Genomic DNA, 25,762 nt, shown 5'->3' with positions numbered 1-25,762 from the left:
CTGTTCGGCAGAAATCCTTTTGGAAATCAGTTTTCTATGTGTTTGCATGTGTGTGTCTTAGAAGTTTCTCAGCTAATGTTACTAGAAATAATCTTACTCTTTTTCTTTTTCTTTTGAATATTAGGCTTACATTTGGATGGACAGGTTCTGGGAAGCAATCAGGAACCCAAACTCTAGGAGGTGGGGTTGTTTCTGCAGCCTCAAAAGTGACCTGGGTCTGGAGTGGGTTGGGGATGGCCTCAGGCTTGGTGCCCTGACTGCCCTTGGGGCTGCGGGTCCAGATGTGGTGCTGACCTTGGCCAGCAGATGGCGCCTGAGCCTGAGAATCAAGGAGGGGTGTTTAGGATCTGGCCTTCCCTGCTGAGGGGAGCCCTGACCAGTGGATGAGACTCAGGTTCCTTCTACTCCTGGGCATGGTCCATGCTGTGGAAGGAGCCCAGGCCAATGCCTCTGCACCATGAGTGGGAAAGACACAGGCCTAAGTCATGAGGCCTTTGGCTCTGAGCTGGAAGGCCTGGTAGAGTTCTAGCCATCCTTACACCTTCCCTCTCTGGATTAGGCATCTTCTGAGGTCCCCATCCAGACTCAGCCTGTAGTTCTGTGGTTTAACACCATTCCCTTGGTTCTTCCATTTCTTGTCTCTCTTTGTTATACAAGCAACTGGCATTTAGTGAGAAGAGCACATTGCTGAAAGCTGTGGGTACAGCCAGGACCTACTTATGTCCCCTGTAGTCTGGGGTCATTGAGAAGTACGTTCATCTCTGTAATACTTGGCCATATAAGTACCCATGGAGTTTACAGGAGAGAGAGAGGGAGGGTGTGTGTGTGGAGGGGGAATAGGAATGGGACAAGAAGAGGGAGAAAGATTACGTTTGGGTGGATAGGGGCTTTCTAGAGCAGGTGGCATCTGACCCAGGCTCTCAAGGATGGGTGAGATTAGAGGAGATGGAGTTGGGAGGAGAGGATTGCTGAGTAATGAGATGGGCTAAGCAAAGGTGTAGGCACGAGAAAGCATAAAGCACAGAGAGTGCATGGAGAATGGTCTTGTTGACTAGAATTTGTGGAGCTGAGGTTGCAAAGTTGGGGCTGAAGTCACATTATGAAGGGTCTTAGAATGTTCTTTTCGTGGTACGTTGAAGGACACAGCCTGCGGAGTTCGTGCTTTTGAGCGAGATTGAAATCATGGCAGGTCCAGAAGCTGATGCCCAATTCCAGTTCACTGGTATCAAAAAATATTTCAACTCTTACACTATCATAGGTAGAATGAATTGTGTAATAGCCACATATGGAAGCATTGCTTTGCTGGTTATGTACTTCAAGTTACGGTCCAAGAAAACTCCAGCTGTGAAAGCAACATGAAAAGATTATAAACTGTACCTCATCTATTAATTTCCCATGCCTGGAGAAGCTAATGTCAACTCATCATGTGATACTCAATTTGTACAATAAATTATGAACCTGGGAAAAAAAAAGAAAAAAAAAAAAGAATGTTCTTTTCGTAACGTAAGCCCGAGGAAGAGGAAGACTTGGAGAAGGATCTGAGCTAAGTAGGATGGAATGGGACAGATTTAGTAATATCGGAGATGAGCTCATCCTTCATAGGTGGGGAAGGTGGAGGCAGGAGGTTTGTGGTTTGGTGGAGAGCTAGGGAATAGGAGTCACAGGGGGGATTTAGGAAGAGATGATGGAATTGTTGACTGCGCTGGTACAGTTATCTTTGGTCAGGGGACAACATATCCCTCCTTCTTTCCTTCTTTCCCTACACATACAGAAAGCCCAATATCACTACAGTACATTTTAGTAAACGATTCAGTTTTGTTTATTGTTCTGGAATATTGTTGTATTAGATAAGGTTCTTTCTAGCTTTGAAATTCTATGAAAACACACACACAAGGAAATGAGGTCAGCTACTGGAGTGGAACATAAAAATACCTTTGTTAGGGGCACTGCTTATACTAGTGATGGGATATCAGGGTTTGAGTTGTGTACTCTGAAACATGTTTCCTTAGTCTTTTACCCCTGAGTTTCCATCGGGTGGGGATCTAGAATTGACCTTGTTTGTAACTTCCAGTACTACCCAAGGGCAGTGCTGGGTGTTGTAGGGCTCAGTATTCTTGATGCACCCTTTGACCGGGATGGCTATGAAAATGTAGAAGAGAACTACCACTCATCATACTACACACCCTGTTGTTTCATATGAACCTGTAGGTACAGGTGGAGGCTGACATTTTTGTCTTGTTTCAGTCAAGGTATAAGCAAAAGTTTAGAAAAGACAAAAAGAAGCTCTTCCTCCAAGAACACCAGTAATTTATCAAGCTTGGCAGGGTGGCAGAGAAGACACTCATGGCATCAGGACTAGCAGGAGCAAAGGTGGATGGTGGGAGGTGTCACAGGAGGCTGCCTGGTCTGTTCAAGGGGTTCCTGGTGGTGGGAGCACTGGGTGAGGGCAGTGTAGAGACTGGAGCAGGGACTTTTGTGGAGGCCTCAGGGCCAGGGGCCAGGGTGGCAGAAATAGAACAGGGATGGGGAACCTTTTTTCTGCCAAGGGCCATTTGGATATTTATAACATCATTTGTAGGTCATACAAAATTATCAACTTAAAAATTAGCCTGCTATATTTGGTCAGCCATTTAATTAACTCACTCTTGATGCCTTGGCAGAGCCTGACCAAATGATTTCGAGGGCCAGGCATTCCTCACCCCTGGCATAGATAGTGATGGCAAACCCTGGGATGATACTTATCATCTCTGCAGGTCCAAGCACAGGGTCTTTGATGGAGAACTGTGTGAGAACTAGGAGAAGTTGGCCCCTCTGGGCATCCCTTCCTCTAGGCTCTGGCAGCTCTATCAGAGCTGTATTTCATTCTTTTAGAGAAACAAGAACCAACAAGGGGTGTGTGTGTGTGTGTGTGTGTGTGTGTGTGTGTGTGTGTGATAAATAAGCAAAGGGAGAGAGAGATTGATTAATTGATTTTAAAGAATACACTTATGAAGGCTGGCAAGTCAAGGCTTCAGAGGGGGCCATCAGACTGGAGACTCAGGAAGAGCTCATGTTGCCCTTCAAGTCCGAGGGCTATTGAGAAGGCAGGGTGGGGCGAGGATGGACTCCTGACTCCACTGCAGGGCAGGGCGGAGTTATCCTCCATTCTGTAACTGAACCCTAGCCCTCACCCAACCAATCAGGGTTAGCCGAGGCAGTGACATCACCACCGACCAAGTAAAACCCCTGGACTGGGCGAAATTCGCTCTCTCTTCCGCCATGCTGCTGGTGTGAGTGGGACAGAGCCCATGCTAGCATGGAAAAGGCTCTTTTGTTTATTGCATTGGACTTGGCTCTCTGGTGGTCCTTGGGGATCACGAAGTCTGGGTGTAACATATGGGGGAATTCATCTGGGATCCCCAGCCAGGACCATGAGGGATCCCGATCCAGAGAGCCTGACTGGCCGCGGTAGGTGTGTTTGTCTGTCCTTGTGTGAGCGCTCTGGAGGGACGTAAAACCCCTCGTGGAATTGGTGCCCTAATACGTCTGGTGGACGCACCATAAGACCACGGGCAGGAGGGCTCAGAAGATGTTCTGACCTCCTGGGAGGGCCCTAGAGGGACCTTCACATGAGGAGAGGGATGGTAGCCTCTCCCAGGACGTGGTGAGCAGCATGAGCCATTGCCTCACCTGCAGAAAGTGACGGGAACCTTTCCCAGGTCTGAGTTTGGTATCTGCGGGCGACATGGCACCCCAGGATGGAGCTGGCGAAGTGTGGCCGGCGTGGTGGTGCGGGGCCCCCTGGCGGCGTTGGGTCGGAGGGGGCTCTTCCGCGGGGCTCAGTCTGCGCGTTGGAGCGCAGCTGGGCAGTGGTGGCCTCGCTCAGGGAGCAGGCACCTGGGTTAATTTTGCTGGCTGCCTGGAGAAGGAGAGGCGGAGCCGGGAAGCCGCTGGGGCGACCCATGCTTCCTCCTCGGGGGGCCGCCTGAGCAGGGTGGCTGGGGCCGCGGCTGGCCAAAGCAGCCTTGTTCGGGGGGGGCTGGGCCGGTCTGAGAATTTCTGTGCTCATGTAAAGAGAAAAGGCCAGTTCAAAACGAGTGGGCATAGTTTTGGGCTGTGCTTAAAACTCTTTTCTGTGTACAGAATGAGTTTTAAAAATGGTGGAGATTAACTGGGAGATAAATTAAAACTGGTTTCCCAAGTCATTGTAAGCAGCTTTTGAAATTCCCCACCGTGAGGTGGAAACTAGATGGTAATTGTAACAAGTTTACCTGATTGGCTGGGAATCTTCAGCTAAAGAATGTGTTCATTTGCATTTGAGTGCTGCTCCAGTGATCTGCAGGGAGTGGCAGGTGATTCCGTGGTGAAGCTGCCCAGATGGCCTTGCTTACAATGTTTAGTCTTTGTTATTGGTATCACCTAAGCAGAGTCATATAGCTACTTAAGTATGAATTGTGATTGACCTATGAACAAAATTCATTTCTTCTGACATTGTCTTAAATATTAGTAAAGTGCCTCTGGTGCAGAGAGGTCTAGGGGAGGCTGGAGAGCGCAATACTATTAGCTCTTCTGCAAAGAGATTATTCAGTGCTTTGTTTGAATTTCAGAAACAGTTTGAGATCTGAAAAAAATGTGTGACCAGATCTGTTGCTGAAACTTTACCCTAAGTAAGCAGGATGTATTAGAAATGTAATGTTATTAATCTAAAAAAATGCCAAATATATTTGACTTGCCAGCTTTAAAAGTACAAAGTATAAATTGAATTAGGAAAAGTTAATTACAGTAACTAAATGCCTAGAATATGGCAGGCTAAACTGTATAACATGTGTTAAGAATAAGCAGTATGCAGTATTTTTTGAAGTCAGTTTTTCTGAAGTAATGTTTAATGTAACATATGAAACTTTTATATTTGATCTGTTTTGTTTTGCTTTGCATTGTAAGCTTGAATTTGGGCTTGTACCTGCATCTTGTATTTTGTACATTTGGTTGTTTAAACTTTGGGAATCATTTTTGGTTTCAGTCATGTGTGTCTACTTTATAGATTCATCACAAAGGTTTATAATTTATTTAGAATTGTGTTAAAACAATATGAAAACAATTATTTGTATGATTTAACCCCCCGCGATTGCTTGGACAATTTTCACTGATGTTCTGCGGGGGGGAGTAGAAGAGGGCTTAGAAATGCAGATAAATCTGTATCTGTAGGAAAAATGTGGCTTTTTAAATTTCAAGCGGTTAGAGGTCTGGGAACAGGTACTGGACCTGCTCCCTCCTCCCTTGCCTTTTCTTTAAAATCTGAGGCATGGTTATATATTTTTGGAAGATAAGATTTTTATAAAAGTTATAAAGAGAATGTCCTGACAGGTTAGCTAGGAGAGGCAAGACTGTTAGTTTCCTGATGGGCATTGGGGCAGCCTATTTAATCTTGAGAGAGCCGATAGGACCTGTACATCAGTCCAGGAAGCCACCGGACAAACTGCCTGTTTTCCTTGGACATCAAGAAGGACTGTGGTCCTCAGAAGGAACACATACTGGGGGAATGCAGCTGTTGAACTGGTCCAAAGTGGAACAACGGGCCTTTGAGGAGCTAAAGAAGGCTCTCATCTCAGCAGCTGCCCTAGCCTTGCCAGACGTCGCGAAGCCTTTCCACCTCTACATGAGTGAGGTAAAAGGCATTGCCAAAGGGGTTCTTACTCAGACTCCAGGTCCCTGGAAGAGACCTGTTGCCTATCTGTCTGAGAGACTGGACCCTGTGGCAGCAGGGTGGCCAGCATGCTTCCAGGCAGTGGCCACCACAGCATTGCTGGTGAAGGAGGCAGATAAGCAGACTCTGGGCCAGGAGCTAAGCTTTTCTCCTGGACCAGCCCTGTGTCCGGATTCATAAGACTCTGGCCATCAACCCTGCCAGCCTGCTTCCAGAGGATGATGGAGGAACCCATTCATGACTGCATAGAGGTAACAGACAACAAGGTACTGTTCACGGATGGGAGCAGTTACATTCAGGATGGGACCTGATATGCAAGGGCAGTGGTAGTCACCCTGGACCACACCATTTGGGCACAGTTCCAGAACTTTTGGCCTTAATCCAGGCCCTTTGATGGAGACACTGTGCCATCCACAGAGAAAAGAGGGTTACCAACTGCAGCCAGAAGGAATCGGCTGAATAGAAGCAAGCCACTGAAGGACCAGATGATTGGTGGACCCTCCAGGTGACAAGACTGTTGGTCCCAGAGGCTCTAGGTCAGAGTTGCCCAGTGACACCAGGTTACCCACTTAAGTGTCACCAAGATTTCTGAACTTCTGTGAGGCAGAGTTGCTAGAAGTACTGTCTGTGCACAGGTAAATGCTAAGCAAGGTAAGGGGGTCCCCCTGGGAATTCGGGTCCCAGGGAACTTCCCCAAGAGAGCATTGGTAGGTGGATTTCAGAGATTAAACCACCAGCATTAAGGTCTAATTTTTGTAGACACTTCAGATTAGGTTGAAGTATACCCCACTAGAATGGAAACTACCTCTATAATGGTCAGGAGATTACTCCAGGAGATTATACTTAGATTTGGGCTGTCAGTATCAGATAACAGCCCCACCTTTGTAGCCAAGGTATCTCAAAGTATGGCTCTAGCCTTAGGACAGGCAAAAGTGAGACTCTAGAAAAGGGGTTTAACTAAATGTACCCTAGAATCGGTGAAAATTGGACCAACCCACTGTCCTTTGCCCTTTTAAGGGCCAGGTGTACCCCTTACTGAGACAAGTTTCCCCCTTTTTTTGCGGGGGGGGGGGGGGGGGAGATCATGTATGGTAACCATTCCCTTGCTCAAGTCCTTACAGGCTCTGCAGTTTGCTTGTTCCAGATGCACTGCCAGTGCCTACCGCAGACCCTGTAGCCCAGGAACTCAATGTGGGTAAAGAAATTCACTGCCCAAGGACTCAAAGGGACGCTACACTGTTAATCCTGAGCACGCTCACTGCTGTTGAAGTAGATGGCACCCAGACCTGACTACATGACTCCCAGCTCCTGCATGGCCTGGATCTGGCATCTAGTGGCCTCACCTGTGAGATCCCCAGCCTGGGCTCCACACAGGCCAGGAGGAGAACTGACGCCTGCAGGAGGGGAACTGGACTTCAGTGAGGACAGTACTGGTGGGAACTGTGGTACTAAGGGTCTTGGTAACTGTATTTGTTGTTTATGCTAAAAGGAAGTAGGCTGAGTCAATGATTTGACTCAGGTACATTAGACAAGGGGGGAATGGGAGGGCAGGGTGGGGCGAGGATGGGCTCCTGACTCCACTGTGGGGCAGGGCGGAGTTATCCTCCATTCTGTAACTGAACCCTAGCCCTCACCCAACCAATCAGGGTTAGCCGAGGCAGTGACATCACCACCGACCAGAGTAAAACCCCTGGACTGGGCGAAATTCACTCTCTCTTCCGCCATGCTGCTGGCGTGAGTGGGACAGAGCCCATGCTAGCATGGAAAAGGCTCTTTTGTTTATTGCATCGGACTTGGCTCCCTTGTGGTCCTTGGGGATCACGAAGTCTGGGTGTAACACTATCTGCTGGCAGAATTCCCTCTTGCTCCAGGAGGTCAGTTTTGGGTTCTATTCAGGCCTTCCATCATGAGGCCCATCCACATGATGGAAGGCAATCTGCTTTTTTCAAAGTCCATGGATTTACATGTAAATCACATCCAAAAACATAGAAACAACTGAATAATGTTTGACCAAATATCTGGGCTCTGTGACCCAGCCAAGTCCATACATAACCCACATGGTTCCCCACACAGCCCTTTGTCAGAACTACACATGTGTATCCTTGGTCCCGCGTCCACGTGACATTCAGGCTTCATTCATATTGACCCTCTGAAGTGGGCAGGAGCCAAACTGCTTGTTTCTTTATTAGCTTTGTGACCTTGGGGATGTTTCTTATCTTCTGTCTCAGTTTCCTCATTTGTAAGATTGGGATAATAACCACACCTGCTGCAGGGGTTAAATAATTGATACCCGGCACAGATCATATCAAATGGTGAGCAAATATTAGCCATTATTTCTGTCTTAATGTAGGGTGCTTTTTCTTTGGGAGGAACGAAGGTTCTGAGACTATACACGGTAGAGTTGGGTCTTTAACCAGGTTTCCTGATACCTGGTTTGGTTCTCTGTTCCAGATACTACTATTTTGCCAGAACCATCTTCCTTTCTCTTCCCCTCCCTGATGGGTCCCCAGCGTTCCATCCAGTGGCAGCCCCTTTCCTTCCACTGTTAGAAACCTCCATGGGCTGTCCCCTAACTTCTGGACATCCCCTGCTTCCTTCCCATAATCCTCATCTTGGGGGGCTACTGGCAGCTCCTCCAAGCAGTTTTGACATCTGTGGTTTCCAGAGGTCCATCAGCAGCACCTGCTTTGTGTGCTTGGTTCCCAGGGCTGACTCCATGGAGGAGGGGGTGGAGGAAGAGCACTTGGTGCCCAGGGTGGCTGTGCTATGTCAGGATGGCAGCTGCTCTCAGCTTTCCTTGTCCTGGAGTAGCTAGGTGTGGGGCATAAGCAGGGATGACTAGGGCTAGGGAAGTGCTTAGGGTAGAGGGGTCAGTTCCACCCATGGGGCCTGTGGCTAGCAGAACACTTTCCCTGTCCTGACAACAGGTGCCTCCAAGGCACAATCCTTGCTGCCTTCTCTTATTCACTCACAAATATCTGTTGAGCCCTCCTCTGTGCCAGGCACTGTGCCAGTCCCCCGGGGTCCCCATTCTTCCACACTGGAAAGGGCCTGGTCCAGGCTGGCTCACCCTTTTTATTCTCCCCCTTTCCTCCCCCACCCTCCCCGGGCTGTCCCACTGGCCTGGGCTGAGGACCTCCTCAAGGGCTTCAGCTGTCTGGATTTGCTTCCTTTGATCCTCAGCACACTTGCTTGATCTAGTACCCAGTTTCTTTGTCTCTCTAGGCAGTGTTTCCCAAACTTTTGACATATGTGTACCCCTTCTATAATTTTCGTAACTCTGATTACCCCTCGTACTCATGAGAACGTAGAATTAGACACAGCTAAGCACGGTGCAGTACATATCCCCACCAAACTCTGGTGTAACATGTACCCCCATCAAACTTTTCTGTACCCCTGGGGGTACGCGTACCACACTTTGGGAAACACTGTGAGAGTTTCCAAAAAGGCTACCTTGTGAGTGTTTTGGGAACAGGAGGAGCCTGTGGCCACAAAGCCGTGTGGCCGGCCTGGGGCAGAGGGAGAGAGATGACCCTCCCTCCCGACTTGGCCTCATGTGGCCTTCCCAGCAGTTCTCAATAAAAAATACATTTATATTAAAAACATAATGAAGAATAAAAAAACAGCTTTTCCCCAGTAATGCCAAACATCAAAAGAAGATTTTAATCAATTATGAGAGAGCGATTTTGGCCATAAATGGTAATTTAAGGACTGGAGATGACTGGCAGGAAGCATTAGTCACTGGAGGAGACTGTGGTCCGTGGCCACTGGTTCTTCCCCAGGCCCGCCTGGCCCAGCCCCATGCGGAACGCTGCCCTCCCTCAGGCTCTGCAGCCCCAGTCTCTGAGTCCCCCTCCATCAAGTGCTCTGTGGCTTCTGGATGAATCTGCACAGCTTCAGGAGCATCTCCATCGTGCCTGCAGGATAGACACCCAGAGAGTGACCTGGAGCTGCTCCCACTTTCTTTGCAGCCTCGTACCTTTTCCACTCATCACTCAGTGCCATCCTGGCTGCACAGGACTTCACTCCATGAACCTGCTTTCCTTCTTTGCTCATCAGACATCTTCTCATTAAAAAAAAAATAAAAATAAAAAACATTTATTGATTTAGGAGAGGAAGGTAGAGGGAGAGAGAAATAGAAACACTATGAGAGAGAATCTTTGGTCAGCTGCCTCCTGCATGCCCCCTACTGACCACATGCCCTCCCTGGGAATCTAACTGTGACCTCCTGGTTCATAGGTTAATGCTCAACCACTGAGCCACACTGGCTGGACTCTTTCTCATCTTTTAAACTCCAGGTCTAACAACAACAACACACGCACACTCTGACTGCTTGCCAGGCGTCGGGCCTTGTTTACAAGTTGAATCAGCTTCTCAATAAAACCCTTTGTAATAGGCACTGTTCTCTTACAAATGGGAAACTGAGGGACCATTTCTGATAACTTTGTCTCTCCTGGCCCCTCACGACCCCAGGGAGGATTAATGGCTCTTTCGTGTCCCGGGCACTTCTGTCTCCTGCTGCAGCTCTCACGCACTGAGGTTGGTTGCTTCCTCATCTTGAATCTCATGTGGGCTATAGTGTGGACTCTGCACGTGGTAGGTGTTAATAAAAGTGACTGAATTGGATTGATGAGCTCCTTTGAGCTCTTGTCCCCTCGTAGCCTTCCCTGACCTCCTGACCAGGCGGGACTGGAATTCCGAGCACTGGGCTTGACCCACGGGTGGTCCTCTTGCTTCAGCCTGGCTTTCTGGTTCTCTCAATGCTCAGTTTATATTCTTAGGATGGCAAGTCTTCGCCCACCCATCCTGGGTTTCCTCAGAGCACCGCACAGGGCCCGGCATGCAAGTTGCTCAGTTATGGATTGTTACAGGCACCGATGTGGGACATTGTGGTTTTATGGGCCTAAAGTCCTCAGGAGCCAGCTCTGCCCAGGTCTTGGTTGCATTGTTGCCTGGGGCATTTTCATAGGAGCCTGTGGAGGGCCATGTGAGGGTATGACTGGGACTCTCTAAACCCGTGGTTAGCAAACTGTGGCTCGCGAGCCACATGTGGCTCTTTGGCCCTTTGAGTGTGGCTCTTCCACAAAATACCACGGCCTGGGCGAGTCTATTTTGAAGAAGTGGCATTAGAAGAAGTTTAAGTTTAAAAAATTTGGCTCTCAAAAGAAATTTCGATTGTTGTACTGTTGATATTTGGCTCTGCTGACTAATGAGTTTGCCAACCATTAGGAGCTAAGGGATCATTTCTGAGGCAGTATGGCATGAAGGTTATGCAATGGGCTTGGAGTCAGAGAGCCTTGCACCAAACCCAAATGCTACCACATTCTAACTGTATCTTTAGTTCTTTCTTAGCCATAGTTCCCTCATCTCTAAACAGGCACGATAATAGAACCTTCACATTGATAGGACTGACGAGGATGGAAAGGTATAACTCATTGAAAGTGCAGTACCCGGTGGATAGCAAATCCCAGACCTTCAGAGGACACAGGCCTGCCAACATCTTGATTCCACACCTCCAGCACCTAGAACCACGAGACAGTACATTTCTGATGTTTGAAGCCACCCAGTGAATGGCAGTTTGTTATGGCAGCCCTGAGATGTCCATTCTCAGACCAGCGTGAGGAGATGAGACCCCTCTCATGTCATCCCCACAGTCAGAGTTGGGATGTGGTGGGAAGCAGCAAGGCAGACAAAGGCATAAAGATGGGTATGGCTGGAAAAACCATCCGTGTTCATGTCAGTGGATAATAACGTTACAGTTTCTGTTTATTCGGTGCTTGCATGTAGTACACGTTGCTGGATGTTTTACAGATATTGTTTCTAACTCTCACCATAATTCTGCAGGGTTGGGAGATTTTACCATCCCGGTTTTCCAAGTGAGGAAGCAGAGGCCTGAGAGGTTAATTAACAGCCACATTCACGCAGCTAAAAGAAACAGAAACGGTTTTGGGCTCTGGTGCCTAAGTCCCCACCCCTCCCGCCAGGCAGCTGCTAGCTGGGACTGGTCTCTTGGAGGTAGTAGCCTGGCTATAGGCAGTGGGTCAAGGGGGTCACCACAGGCTTTAGGGGGTCACCACAGGATCCAGGCCCAAGAAGTAGTATTAAGTCAGATCAGCTAGCCCTATGAACATGTGTGTACAAGCCCCCACCACTGAAGAATAGACATTTTGGGCACAGTCAGCCAACAGTGCAGGAGGGGCCCAAGGCAGGAGCCATGCGAGGACCCTCTTATTATCATCCATACCTGGCAGATGGAGACTTTTTTTTTAAAGAGAATTTAAAAAAAAATATTTTTATTGATTTCAGAGAGGAAGGGAGAGGGAGATAGAGATAGAAACATCAATGATGATAGAGAATCACTGATTGGCCACCTCCTGCATGCCCCCTACTGGGGATCGAGCCCACAACCTGTGCCCTTGACTGTAATTGAACCTGAGACTCTTCAGATGCTCTATCCACTGAAACAAACCAGCAAGGGCAATGGAGCCTTTTTTTAAAAATTTTTTTTAGCTGTCTCCTGGGTCTGGGCAGGGCCGATTCCCCCACACCCCACTTTCTCTCACCCTCCATGCTCCTGGAGCTAAGAGCAAGTGCCTCAGGCTGGACACAAACCAAAGGACAGAAGGCACAGCACCGCTCTTGAAGGAGCTGCCCTGTCAGCTGACCCCACGCGCTCAGGGACTGTGAGAGGGGCAGCAGGTCCTCCTCTCCTTCAGTGGACTCTCGGCCTTCCTTCCCTAGCACAGGGAGAGGGGAGTGGTCTCCTGCAGGCTGCTCGGGGCTGGGTTGGCAGTGTGGGCAGGTGGATGCGACGGCAGTGGTTTCTGATGCTTCTCCGTGTGAGCCAGAGGGTTGTCTTTACCGGGAGGGCTGGAGTAGGAGCGATAATGGAAGGAGTCCCAGGCCTGCCCTGTTTTACAGTGAACGTGATTACCAACCTTGACTGAGTGCTCATGGCGGGAGAAGTGCTCATCCTCGTTGGGCTCTCCCAGAAGACGGTTCAGACAAGGATTCCAGTGAAAGTGGTTTTGTGGGATGCTCAGGTGCTGCCAGGGGGGGACGGGGAATGTGGTCCAGGGACGGAAGGCTGCTGGTGGCTGTGGTCTTAAACTAGCTGCCAACACTAGGTGGACAATGGGGAAATGGTGCCAAACACTCACCTTAGAATGATCCCACCTAAGGGCCAAGGGTGTTTATACACCAACCTCCTAACTCCTCAAGTAGTGTGTTCCTGAGGGCTGTCCATCCTGCAGCTACAGGGGCAAATACTGGGAACTGCGGTCAGGCTGATGGAGTAGGTGGAAGGGCTAAGGGTTGTGCTCACTGGTGTTACTTTGTAGGCACATCTCCCATGAACCTCACACCTGCCCTGTCTGGGGAAGTCCTATTATTCTTATTTTACAGAGGAGCATCCCATGGCCAGAGAGGCTGAGTCCCAAACTTGAGGTCACACAGATAGGACAAGGCAGAGTCAGGAGCAAAAGCCAGACTGAGTCCAGAACCTGCGCTCCTGACCCCTGCGTTCCATTGCTGTCTGTAAGGAGCCCAGTTTCACTCTTGTAGCTTAGGGCCCCGCTCCACATTCCTGGTGGGAGGCAGATCAGGCAGATGGTCAAGGAACTGAATTGTTACTAAGTGTCCCTAGAACAAGTTAGATGTTTTCAAACACAAGGTCTCATTGAGGCCTCATAACAGCTCAGCGAGGTAGGTATTCCTTTCCCCATTTTTTCCCCCAGATGTAGAAACAAAGATGCTGAGTAACTTATTCAGGATCACACAGCAAGACAGTGCCTCAGCTGGGAACCGGATCTGAGTATTGTCTGACTACAGAGAAAAACATGCTTCAATTACAGAGGCTGCTTTCCGGAGGGGAGGGGCTGGGTTCAAGGCCACGATGATGGGTCCATGAGACCCAACCTGCCTCTGAGGGCCATGTTCTTTCCTCTGGCATCATGCCAGTCGGCCACCTCCCCTTATGCCCGGGGCAGGCCCTGGTCCTCTGTTGCCTAAGAGCCAATGAGATGATGGCTGTGGAAGCGCTGGGTTGCTGGGCTCTCCTCCATCTCACCTCTGGGAAAGGTGCTGCCCCCTGTGGGCGCAGGCTGGGCTGGTGAAGAGGGAGATGGTGGTCTGCTCTCCTGTGTAGCTTCTTAGTGCTGTGCCCTTCTCCAAGGAGGTAAGAGCCCTTCTCTTTGGCTGCCCGCACTCGCTATCTCCCTGATGCAGCCGGGGGAGGCAGGCCCTCCACGTCGGCCTGATTTATGTTCATCGTTGAAACAATAATGTTTAATCTGGAAAGGGCTAATCAATTTTTTATGCTGATTATGAATAGGCCAGCTGTGCCTGCTTCTTTATTCATGGAGCTTCGGGAACAAGCCGGCATCCCAGGCCAGGCTCCCCTGGTGATTTCTGCCTCAGGCGGCCCTGAATCAGGAGAGCCCCTCAGTGGCCTGGCCTGTGCCACTCTGGAGGCGACTTCCGGTGTGTGTACATGTGTGTGAGCATGCATTTGTCACCAGGGAGGGTAAGCTGATGCAGATTTGAGTGTGCATGTATGGGTACACACGTATATAAAGGAAAGTTGGGCTGGGCTAGGGCACAGTTAGGGAGAGTGGTATGAAAGGTAAGAGTTATAGGGTCATAGAGTTAGGAGGGCTGTCAGGGGTCACGTACCCCAGCACCCTCCTGTTACATGTGAGGAATTAAGACCCAAAGAAGCTGGTTGGTGGCAGAGGTGGGACCAGCACCCCGTCCCCTTACTCAGAGTAGTATGAATGGGGTGGGAGAGTATTAGGAAGGTACTATGTGGGCTGCCGTACTCATGACACACTCTGACATCTCCGAAGAGGAGCTTGCATCTTAGGTATAGAATGGGCTGTAGACAACAAGAGGTCAACATCAGGTGAGAGAAAGTCATCTGAGGTTGGGCTATAGCTTTTGGGGATCCACAAGTAGGGCTGCAAGAGGGGTAGTTAGGGCTTCCTGGAGGAGGGGAAACCGGAGCAGGTGCGGGGGCTGTGGTCTGGGGAAGCAGCAGAAGGGAATTCTGGGCAGGTGGAGTGCCTGAACTGAGAGGTGGAGGCAGGCCGAGGATGTCCTTGCTGGCAGGCGGCATCTCAGGGAGGTGTCTGAACTTGAGGGAGACCAGAGGGGCCTGTGCCTTCTGGGCCTGGAACTGGAAGTGGGCCAAGTGGGGGCAGGTGCTCGGCTGGGAGCACAGCTTGGCTAACCTGCAGGCAGGGGCTCCTGTGTGTCTGGGCCTCCGCAGCCTTTCTCCCTTTGGGACCTCACCAACCACTTGTTGATCCATGTGTTGACTCAGGAGATGTTTATTGAGCGTCTGTTGTGTGGCCCTGGGTGTGATGGGGTGGCCAGGCTGCCCTCATGGTGCTTATGGTCTAGTTGTAGGGGATGGCAGATGTTGCACCAGCGATCAGAACAAGGAACATTTAATGACGCGTGTGATAAATGCCATGGGGAAAAGTATATGGTGCTTGAGTTTGGGGCAGCCCGAGTGGCCCTTCTGAGGATGTGGTGATTAAGCTGAGACCAGGGTATAGCTAGGGGAGGAGAGGGTGGGACAGAGGGAAGAGAATCTGGAGGCCTCAGGGTGGGACAGAAAGGGGGCGGTGGTGGCAGGGCAGAGAGACACTGAAAGATGAGGGAGGCTAGAGAGGGCACAGGGCATGTCAGGAGATCCAGGTTGCTGCTACTGTAGGTTCCACACAGAGAACGGCATGTCCAGGCTGCAGTGGCTTATACAGGAATGGGTGAAACCAGGAGACCAATGACCAGGCTTTGTGGTCCTCCAGGCAAGAGATGATGGTGGCTCAGGTGAGGAGTGGACATATGTATTTTGGAGACTTAAGGTTAAAGATGAATTAAATGGGGAGGGGCTGAGGGAGAAGGAGGTGCCATGATCGACTCCCAGGCTTTTGACATGAACAGTGGGGGGCAACCTCAGAAAGGACCACAGCACTAAGGGGAAGTGGGGGCAAGTGTGCTAACAGGTGACCCTGCTAGCAGTCTGGGGAAGGATTTTATTTATTTATTTATTTATTTATTTATTTATTTATTTATTTTTTATAGGGCTGGGGTTTGCACAGTGGCTCCCTCTCTCCTTTCAGTAGGATGGGTGGGTTGGTGGCCCCCACATTGGAGAGTCCATGTGGGACAGAGCAATTTGGGGTTCAACAATGATAGACTGGTGCCCCATTGGGTTCCTGGTTTCCAGTTATTTAAAAAAGTCATCAGGAATGAGTGTGTGTGTGTGTGTGTGTGTGTGTGTGTGTGTCCACTGTCTTTGGAAAAAGAGAGACTGTTGCTTTAATAGCTGAGGCAGCTCATTCGAGTCAGTCACCTGTGTCACCATCTCTGTGGTGAGAAGTCCTTCATTGGCCCTCCTGCACTTCCGTCTTTAGTGTGTGAACGGAGACTGGTGGTTCTGTGAGAAGTTTAAGAGAAAATTGGGCTCCTGGGGAAGAGACGCTAGGGAAGAGGTCATTACAGCCAAGCAGGTTTTTGGATTTGACCTGGGGGCTGGGAAGGAACGCCGGGTAGAGGCAGCCAGGGGACCAAAGACCTCTTACTCTGGAAGGGGAAACAGGGACAGTGCTGGGTTGTCACCTGGCACTGCAGAATGGAAGCCTGGTATACTTTCCTGGTGCCACATCTTGGGGTCCACACTTGTCCTGTGTTCCCCCCAGCTTGTGCATCCCTTGACTTGTTCCTCAGCCTTGTAGCCTCACCACTGCCCTGGGAAATACTGCAAAAGCATAAAAACAGACATACATGAGGAGTGTTACACTAATGCTCTACAGGGGTCAGCCAACGTTTCCTGTAAAGGGCCTGTAATAGGTTCCTATTACTGCTGTTACAATTTACCACAAAATTAGTGCCTTAAAAAAGACACATTTATTATCTTCCCATTCCGTGGGTCAGGAGTTAAAAAATTCAGGTGTTGGCTGGGCGGCGCTCCTTCAAGGCTCTAGCAGAGAATCTCTGCGCTGGCCTTTTCTAGCTTCTAGAACAGTGGTTCTCACCCTTTCTAATGCCGTGACCCTTTAATACAGTTCCTCATGTTGCGATGACCCCCAACCATAAAATTATTTCCATTGCTAATTCATAAGTGTAATGTTGCTACTGTTATGAACTGTAATGTAAATATCTGTGTTTTCCGATGGTCTTAGGCGACCCTGCTAGCAGTTCTCAACCTGTGGAACCGCTGCTGTAGAGCCTAAGACCATCGGAAAACACAGATATTTACATTACAGTTCATAACAGTAGCAACATTACACTTATGAATTAGCAACGGAAATAATTTTATGGTTGGGGGTCACCGCAACATGAGGAACTCTATTACAGGGTCACGGCATTAGAAAGGTTGAGAATCACTGCTCTAGAGGTTGCCTCTGTTCCTTAGCTTGTGGCTCCTCCTTCATCATCAAAGCCAGCAGTGCAATCTTTAAGCTCTCTTTCTGTCCCACTCTTGCTCTCTTCCTTGCTTCCTCCCTCCCTCTTCCTCTCTTTCTCTTCCCCCTCAACTGCCTTTTCATCCCTCTCACCCTTTCACTTTTGCTTCCTTTCTCTTATCTCTGCACTGACCTTCCTGCCTCCGATTGATAAGGACCCTGTGATTACATTGGGCCCACATGCTAATTCAGGGTACTCTCTCCATTTCCAGAGCCTTCCCTTAATCACACCTTTGGGGTTAAGGACATGGACATCGTTGAGGGGGGGCATTTTTCTGCCTCCCACAGGGCCAGATAGTCAGTATTTTAGGTTTTGCAGACCACACACTCCGTCACAACTGCTGAACCCTGCCACTGCAGGATGAGAGCAGGCATGGACCACAGGTGATGAATGAGCGTGCTGTGTCCCAGGAAAACTTCCTTCAAGGATGGGGAAACTGCATTTTGTATAATTTCACATGTCACAAAATGCTATTCTTTTGATTGTTTTAAACACTTAAAAATGTGGAAAGCATTCTTAGCTCTTGGGCTGTACAAAAACAGGTGGTGGCCAGGATTTGGCCCCCAGGCGATGGTGGGCTGCCTTCTGCTCTAGATGCTTCATGTCCTTTAACATGTGCAAGGCCCCTACCAGGTAGGTGTAATTATTAGAGAAGTAGTTTGCCACATGGCTGGACATTGGCAGGTGAGGCCACTGGCACTGGAGTTCTCAACCACTGGTCCTCTTTGCTGGGTCAAGCCAGTAGTATGGCTGCTTCCCCCTAGATGTGGGCATTTTCCCAGTAGACCCAGGAAGTCTGGACTTACCTCTCTTTAAAACCCCTAGGCCCTTGCCAGGCCAGTGTGGCTCAGGGGTTTGAGTATTGACCTATGAACCAGGAAGTCATGATTTGATTCCTGGTGTGGGCACATGCCTGGGTTACGGGCTCGATCCCCAGTGGGGATCCAATCAATGATTCTCATCATTGATGTCTCTCTCTCTCTTCTTCTTCCTTCCTCTCTGAAACCAATTAAAAAATAAAAATCTTTGGGTTCTGCTGTTATCACTTGCAAAGTGCATCTGGAAAACTTCTTACTGAGATAAACCTGTACAGATTTTCCAGAAAGACTGTGGACTTTGTTACCTGAACTCTCGTGTGGGGCTCTGAGCACAGGAACATAGCCGAGGCTCATTTGCTAGGTGGTATCTTGCCACCTCCCAGGACATAAGGAAGTCTGTCCTGATGGCAAAGGATGCTTATGCCTTATTGCCTCTCTTCCTATGTTTTTGAGTGTAGGGACATCTGAAGGTTGTTGCAAAAAGGACTTGTGACGGTGAGCTCATCAGGTTTGAGAATTCCTGGGCCTCACCAGAAATGGCTGTGAGCCTCTGTGGCCGGGCCTTCTCCCTCTGGGCAGAGCTATCTATGCTTGAGGAGCTCTCCCATAGGGGAGCCTGGAGAGCCCAAGCCATCCTGGAATCTGGGTTGGGAGTTGCTGGGCATCTTTTTTCTGATTCTCTCCTGTTGCCCTATCTTACTCCATTCATGTATACTTCACGCAAGCTGTTCCCTCTGCCTGGACGGTGTGTCCTTCATTTCTGCAGTGAGGTAACTGGCTCCTTGCCCTTCAGATCTCAACTCTTTGACACCTCCTCAGGGAAGTCCTCCCTGCCCAGGTTTAATCCTCTGAACACAGGTTCTTCATAGTACCAGCTACCTCTCTGTTCATAGCATTTATCAGAGTTGGCCATTTTATGTTTGTCTGTGGTTATTGATTGATTCCTGTCTTCTCACTGGATTTTATGATCCAGTGGGTGGTGGCTGTACCCAATTTGGACTTGCTCCTCGTTGAGCCCCCAAGAGACTAGCACAGTGCCTGGCACATATTAGTAACTCAGTACACATTTGAATACACAGATGAATAAACAAATGACCTTTAGCAAATATGTTCCTTTCTCTAAAATGGGGGCAGTTATATCTCCTTTATCTAACTTCAAAAGAAAGTTGAGAATCAAATCAGAGTCATCTAAAGGCAACAAACATGCATCTATAAGGAACTATCCATGGTTGACCATTCAGGCTTGGCAGAGCAAAGGTATCCTGACATCCCTCATACCAACCCAAACCGGAGTTCAAGGAGAGGTGATAGGTCCTCACGGGAGCATGCTTACAGGGAGGATATAGAGCTAGCCTGCCCCATTCTGCCCGTTGGCCCTGGCATGGTCTATGAACTTGACCTCTAGGCCTTCATGGCTCCAAGCTCATGACCTCTGTATTCTGCTTTGGCTGCCCCAGCTTCACACTGCACTGTGTGGGGTCTCTGGTTACTTCTACCCCAGAGATCTCTGTCACAGGCAGAGACATAGTCAACGTCACCCTGTGAGATTGCACAAGTTATTAAGATGAGGAATGTTGAAAGATTAGATTTATGACAGCCAACGGTGGATTATGAAGAATAATTTATCAAATGTCAGTGCCCGCAGCCTACAATTTACAGGAGGTTTGCTTAAGCTGAGCACTGCCCCCTCCCCCATCTCTAATGAATGACAGATCTAATGGATGGCTTCCCAGGCTGGCCAGCCACACAGGGTGTTTATCTGCTTTTTATTAATCATTATTATCACAACATTTCCATAGAGTTCTTCCAACCACAGCTGTTGACATGCCCAGCACCAGGGAGGCTCCTTCAGCCACCTTGAAGGAATGCCAGCCACGTCGGGGATCAGCTGGGAGGCCCAAGTTCCCTCGCCAAGAATAGGTTAGGGAAAGTGGAACCTCACCTCCATTTGTTTAATTATGTGTTAGGATGCAATGCTGAGCAAAAATGGAGGTCTACAGTCTAGAAGGGAAGAGGGAGATTAAGCAAATACAAACTGAGGCAAAAGTGCAGCTCTTGAGGACATGTGAACTCTGGGGATGTACACAGGGGGGCTTCCTTGAGGAGGTGACAGTTGAGCTGTGATTTGAAGGATGAGTAGGAGTTACCTGAATGAGTAGGAGGGAGGGGAACCTTCTGGGCAGAGGGGACAGCATGTGCAAAAGTCCTGCAGCAGGCAGGTAGGAAGAGGCAGCGAGAGCTGGGGTCAGAGGGGAGAGATGGGGCAGGAGAGATGGGCAGGGTCATGTAAAGGATTTTGGTCCCTGGGAAGCTGGTGAAGTGGTTTAAGCAGAGAGAAGTGACATAATCAGCTTATGTTTGGAAAACTCACCTTAGCTGTAATGGAGGCTGGGTCAGAGGGGGAAGGAATGCAGGTGGGTGGGTCAGTCAGGAGGCCGGTACAGCCTCTGGCTCAATGAGGATGGTCACTGACCGGGCAGAATCGGGGATCTAGAATTGCTGGCTGTGCAGGATTCTTGTCATTGTTCTGCTCTGCTCTCTTCCTGGGGGGCGTCAGATGGGGCACCACTACTCCTGCTAGTTATTGGGGTCTTCTATAGGCTGTACTCCAGACACTTTATGTATGTTGTCTCATACAACAACTCAGTGAGCTTGGTATTAAAATTCCCATTTTATAGAAGAGAAAACTGAGGTCTGGAGGGGCTATATAACTGCTGGAACTGGTGCATTTTGGAGCCAGCATTTCAGCTTGGGCATTTGACGAAGAGCTTGCATTGGAGTCATGTGCCTTACTGCCTCTCAGGCCCCTTCTCTTTGCCAGCTGGTGGTCTCACAGCTAACGGAGGGCATGGCTGGTCCCGGCTTCTTGTTTCTCCTTTTGTCAGCTGCTTGTCACCTTCTTGTGGGAGGAGAGAAGCTCGGTCTCTCCTGTGATGCCCTGGGCAGAGCCAGGTGGCCCATTAGGTCCTGTACCCGGAGGCTCTTTAGCCAATTGGTAAGAGTTGAGCATTATGCCACTCCCCGTGTTAAATAGGAACGCTGGTGATTTCTGGGGTTCACCATTGTCAAAAAGGCCTCAGGTTCTGCCATTGTCACTTCCTTCTTTCTTCCCAGCTTTGCAGTAGCAATACCTCTTAGTTCTGCAGAACCAACAGTTCGATTTTTCTGAACCTCAGGAAGAACAGATTCCATGGAAGACAAGGCCTATGTGTTCTCAAGCTGTTTCTGTTGTTATTTTTATTGTGGGAAGCTGAGGATAGGAGGCAGGGCAGCTATGGAGCACGGGTGGAGGGTGGGGGGGAGGGAGAGACACTTGGGTGCCTGTCCTCTTCCCGGAACCCCCAGGGTCTACATGGTGATATTGGAGGTCCCCTCTTACCTAGCTAGAGAGCCTCTTTGGGTTTGGGTGTAGCAGCCGTGGGCAGGGGCACTGTCTCTAGCAGGCCCTGCTGAAATGCAGGTGTGTTTTTCAGAGGTAGTTGCCTTTTGCTGGACTGTGGTCTCCTCTTGGCCAGAGACTGTGTCTGTTTTGTTGGCCCACGTACCAGCATGGTTTCTGGCATGTGGTATTTTCTAGCCTGCAGTAAAAATAGTGGGTTAACAGTTGTTTGTATGGAGAAAATACAAGAATTAATAAATAACAGTACAAGAATAAACTCTGTTTCACATGTTCACAACTGTAAAGCTACTTTTGGCCCACCCTGTATTTGTTGACTGGCTGAAGGTAAGGAATGGAACATTGGTTTCATTTTACACATTCACTCTAGTCACTCGATAGTGGCTGCCCAGAGGCATTCTCTGGGTCCAGCAGAAAGGAATGCTGTGATTGTAAGGTCTGGCATGGATATGTTTGGGGTGTATTAATGAGCTATTGCTGCATAACAAATGACCCCAAAACTTAGCATCTTAAAACAACAAACTTTTGACTTCTTAGTTTGTGTGGGTCAGGAAGGCTCCCTGAAAGGTTCTGGCTCAGAGTCTCTCATGAGGGTGCAGTGAGGATGTCGGCTGAGGCGGTGTCATCTGAAGGATTGGGTGGGGAAGGAGGAGCTGCTACCAAGGTGGTTCACTGTTGGCAGGCGGCCTTAGTTTCTGACCACCTGGACTCTCCAGAGGCTGCCTCAGTGTCCTCCTGACAGGGCTGCTGGCTTCCCCTCGAGCAGGCGATCTGAGAGAGAGCAAGGAGGACATCATAGTGACAGTCTCAGGAAGTCAAGCACTATCACTTCCTCCAGATGCTGTTAGTTAGGAGTGTGCCTTGAGGTCCAGTTTACTCTCAAGGCAGGTGAAATAGGCTCCTCCTCTTCTTCTTCTTCTTCTTCTTCTTCTTCTTCTTCTTCTTCTTCTTCTTCTTCTTCTTCTTCTTCATCTTTAAAATATATATATATATATATATATATATATATATATATATATATATATATATTTGACTTTTTACAGACACGAAGAGAGAGCAATAGAGAGTTAGAAACATCGATGAGAGAGAATCATCGACCAGCTGCCTCTTCCACACCTCCTACTGGGGATGTGCCCGCAACCAAGGTACATGCCCTTGACCGGAATCAAACCTGGGACCTTTCAGTTCCCAGGCTGACGCTCTATCCACTGAGCCAAATCAGTTTTGGCTAGGCTCCACTTCTCAAAAACAGGAGTATTTAAAAATGTATGAACATAATTTAAAACCACCAGAGGGGGAATGAGGGCGCATGTGCCACCCATTTGCTGTTACTGTCAGATGTTATCTTGGAAAGTACAGGAATGACTCTGAACAGGTGCGATATAAGCTAGGCATGCTTAAGCTGTAGAAGAAGGAATTGCAGCAAAATGGGTTATCAGCCACTAGGGTGACTGAGAGGAAGGGTGCCTGGGGCAGGCCCCTGGGAAAAGACGCTGAGAGAAAGTGATGACTTTCAAGCAGAGGCAGGTCAGAGGTGGTGGTAGGTTTTCCACCCAAGATGGTAGTGCTTTACAGAACCTTAGCTGGCTGGAGCTGTCTTGTCTGCCTCAGTTGAGGGAGGGGTTGACTGCAGCCACTCTCTTAGCTCAGGGACTAGTCTTTCTCCTTATCAGTCTGTGGTAGATGGCTGTAGCCATGTATGAGGGGGTCCATTTCAGGACCTGGAGAGCCGGATGTCCTTTACTGCTGATGCCATGGTGCCTTGGGCAGTCTCCCAAGCTCCTAAGTGGGAGTGGCCTGGCCTTGCTATCTAGGCCTGGCTTTGCCTGCTTCAAGTAGGCCGATTCTTCTGCAGCCAGCCAGCTCAGGGCTTATTAGACTTGCTAGCATTACCTTACAGCAAGCGATGTGGTTTCTGAACCCAGAGTAGGTGTGATGTGAATGAGTATGAGGACAACAGGATGGAATAGGTGAAACTGGGCCATCTTGGAAAAATCCAGGACATCTCCCATTTTGTAACTGGTGAGTCAGACCCTGCAAGGACTTGAGCGAGGCTGGCTGGGCTCACGTGGAACTCCCAGGAGTCACACTGTGGCTTCTCCAGAAGATTCTGACTTCCTTCACCTTATGCTGGGCAGAATGTGGCCCCTGGCCAGTGTTTGGCTGCTCAATGTGAACATTGCTTAGTCGCCTGGCTTCGTGGAAATCTGCATGCTGGCTTTTCTGGTCTCCCTCTGCCCTGCACTGGGGCACACTGTCGCGTGGTCTCCGATTCCTGGACCCCAGCTGAAGAGATTGCTCAAGTCTTCACTTGAGCCCCAGCCTGCAGGCCCCTGGGGGTGACACATTGTTTCCTGCCCTTCATGTTTTCTGCTCTAAAAAAAACCCCTTAATCTCCCCTCACACCCCTTAAAAAAAAAAAAAAAAAACCCACAAAAACAGACCATACAAATCTAGAGAAACCCTTTTTCCTGATCATTTTTCCTTTTTTAGACAAGGACATCGATATATTTGAATCATGGGCCGACAGTAATTAAAAAGCACATAACTAGTCATTTTAAAATGCAGTTGTTTTACTTAATTGATTTTGCCACCAGACCCAGAGGAAAATAAAAGGTAGTGTGTGTGTGTGTGTGTGTGTGTGTGTGTGTGTGTGTGTGTTGGGGCGGGGGGAGGCTAAGTGGAGTGGGGGGAGAAAGCCTTAAGGGAGAGAGGTTTCTGCACTGACTGGAGGCAGCCGAGGCCCATCTTGAATCTAATTGCTGTCCATGCCGCAGTTGTTTCTGCTAATGGTTTTCTGCTGAAAGGGCTGGGGGACCAGGTCTGAGTGGAGGGGGATTGCATTTGTTTCAGCTGCGTGGGGGGTGTAATTCTGCTTTCAGGACAGGGTCTGTTTTTCCTTCCTATCTATCAGCTTAAAGTACTTCCACTGAACACTTTGAATCAAGGTTCCATTTAGAGATACTTTATTCATATTTAATTATAGGCTGTAGCACCAATCTTTAATTACCTTTATTATAAGCCAGCTAGGAACATCCACTAGCAGTCAGTTATTGTATGCGTGTGTGTGTGTGTGTGTGTGTGTGTGTGTGTGTGTGTGTAAGCATAGGAGGGTATGGGTGTGTAGTTTGCTCTCTGACAGAGAGGGAACAGATGGCTGCTGGGGCACTGGGAGGTGGTGGGCAGGCTGGGGTGGGGTGGGGTACCTGCCTGACAGGCTCCCTGTGCTAAATGAGTGGTGCATCCTCATGTCCCATGCCTGTCTTTGCCTCCACTGGTCAGATTGGGTTTTTAGACAAGTCCTCAGAGCTGGGCCTTTTTCAGGTTGCTGAGTTGACAGTTGGGTTTGGGACTCCTTCCATCCCCTGGTGGGAGCAGGGGATTATGGGAGGCCCCCTTCCTATTCCCCTTCCTGGGGATAGGGTGGACGAGGCTTCCTCTTACCCTGGAGATTGCGATGCTTGCTTCAGCCCTTTCCTTTCTCCACCTCCCCTTGGAGTGCTCTTGGCAGCTGTTTTTTGCACATAGCCCTAGCGATGCAATGACTCTGCAATGTCCCTGCAATGACACTGATTTGAAGATGTGTTGTCCGTCTCAGCGAATGAGCCAGTGTTCCCAGGGAGTGAGGTCAGGTCACTCCTAAGTCCCTTTACAATGGGGAGATTGGGCTATCTCATCTGCCTGGGAGGTGAGGGTGCTAGTTCACAGCTCTGCTCCTGAAAGTGTTCTAGGTGCTCCTGCAGGAACTCCAGAGGGTTCCCAAAAGAACTAATGGTGATCTCATTATATATCAGCCGGGAGCGTTGCTGAAGTTCTCCTATTCCTGGATCCCTTGTCCCAGTAAGAGAATGGAAAGAGGAGGGAACTCATACTTACTGAGCCTTTTAGGGATGCCTGGCACCATACCTGTGTTTCTTCAATTTATCCCAGCTGAGGCAGAGAACACACTGTATCAGTCAGAGCCCTTCTGTTGTGTATGACAGAAAACAGCTCAAACTGACTTAAGCAGGCATTCAGGCATGGCTAGATCAAGGGGCTCAACCACTGTGATTAGGATTTACTCTTTCTGTTTCTTGGCTTTGCTTTCCTCTTTGTTGCTCCTATGTGACCCCAGGCATCTCTAGGCTTCAAGTACAATTTTAGCAGAAAGAAAGAATCCCTTCTTCTACAGTTCAAACAAAAGTAAAATGGTTGAGTCTGATTGGACCAGTTGGGTCATGTGTCTATCTCAGAACCAATCATTGTGGTTCAGAGTATTCAGGGTTCTGATTGGCCAGGCTCATCCTGGAGTAACGTAGTTAAACCTTACATTTGACATGCACTTTTCCACTTGAGACCTTTGGATTAGTAGGAATGTGGGATCTGGAAGACCCAGTCATTTCAAAGGGAAGA

General features: G+C 49.1%; 2 protein-coding genes across 8 annotated transcripts in view; both read left to right on the top strand.

Annotated features, from left to right (window-relative positions):
- ADCK1 (aarF domain containing kinase 1) overlaps window positions 1-25,762 on the top strand; it is a 109,644-nt gene that overhangs the window by 38,732 nt on the left and 45,150 nt on the right. The window lies entirely within an intron of this gene.
- Window positions 1,098-1,462, top strand: LOC118714767 (ATP synthase membrane subunit K, mitochondrial-like). The gene has a single exon (XM_036430172.2). The coding sequence runs from the start codon at window positions 1,183-1,185 to the stop codon at window positions 1,357-1,359; it is 177 nt and encodes a 58-aa protein (XP_036286065.1). The 5' UTR covers window positions 1,098-1,182; the 3' UTR covers window positions 1,360-1,462.

The sequence above is a fragment of the Pipistrellus kuhlii genome, unplaced genomic scaffold (genome assembly GCF_014108245.1).
Source record: "Pipistrellus kuhlii isolate mPipKuh1 unplaced genomic scaffold, mPipKuh1.p scaffold_m20_p_1, whole genome shotgun sequence".
Taxonomy (NCBI): domain Eukaryota; kingdom Metazoa; phylum Chordata; class Mammalia; order Chiroptera; family Vespertilionidae; genus Pipistrellus; species Pipistrellus kuhlii.
This window is presented reverse-complemented; position numbering and strand designations above follow the sequence as displayed.

What these genes read in the sequence shown, in the direction of transcription:
- LOC118714767 (XM_036430172.2), top strand. Translation starts at nt 1,183, where the DNA reads ATGGCAGGTCCAGAAGCTGATGCCCAATTCCAGTTCACTGGTATCAAA.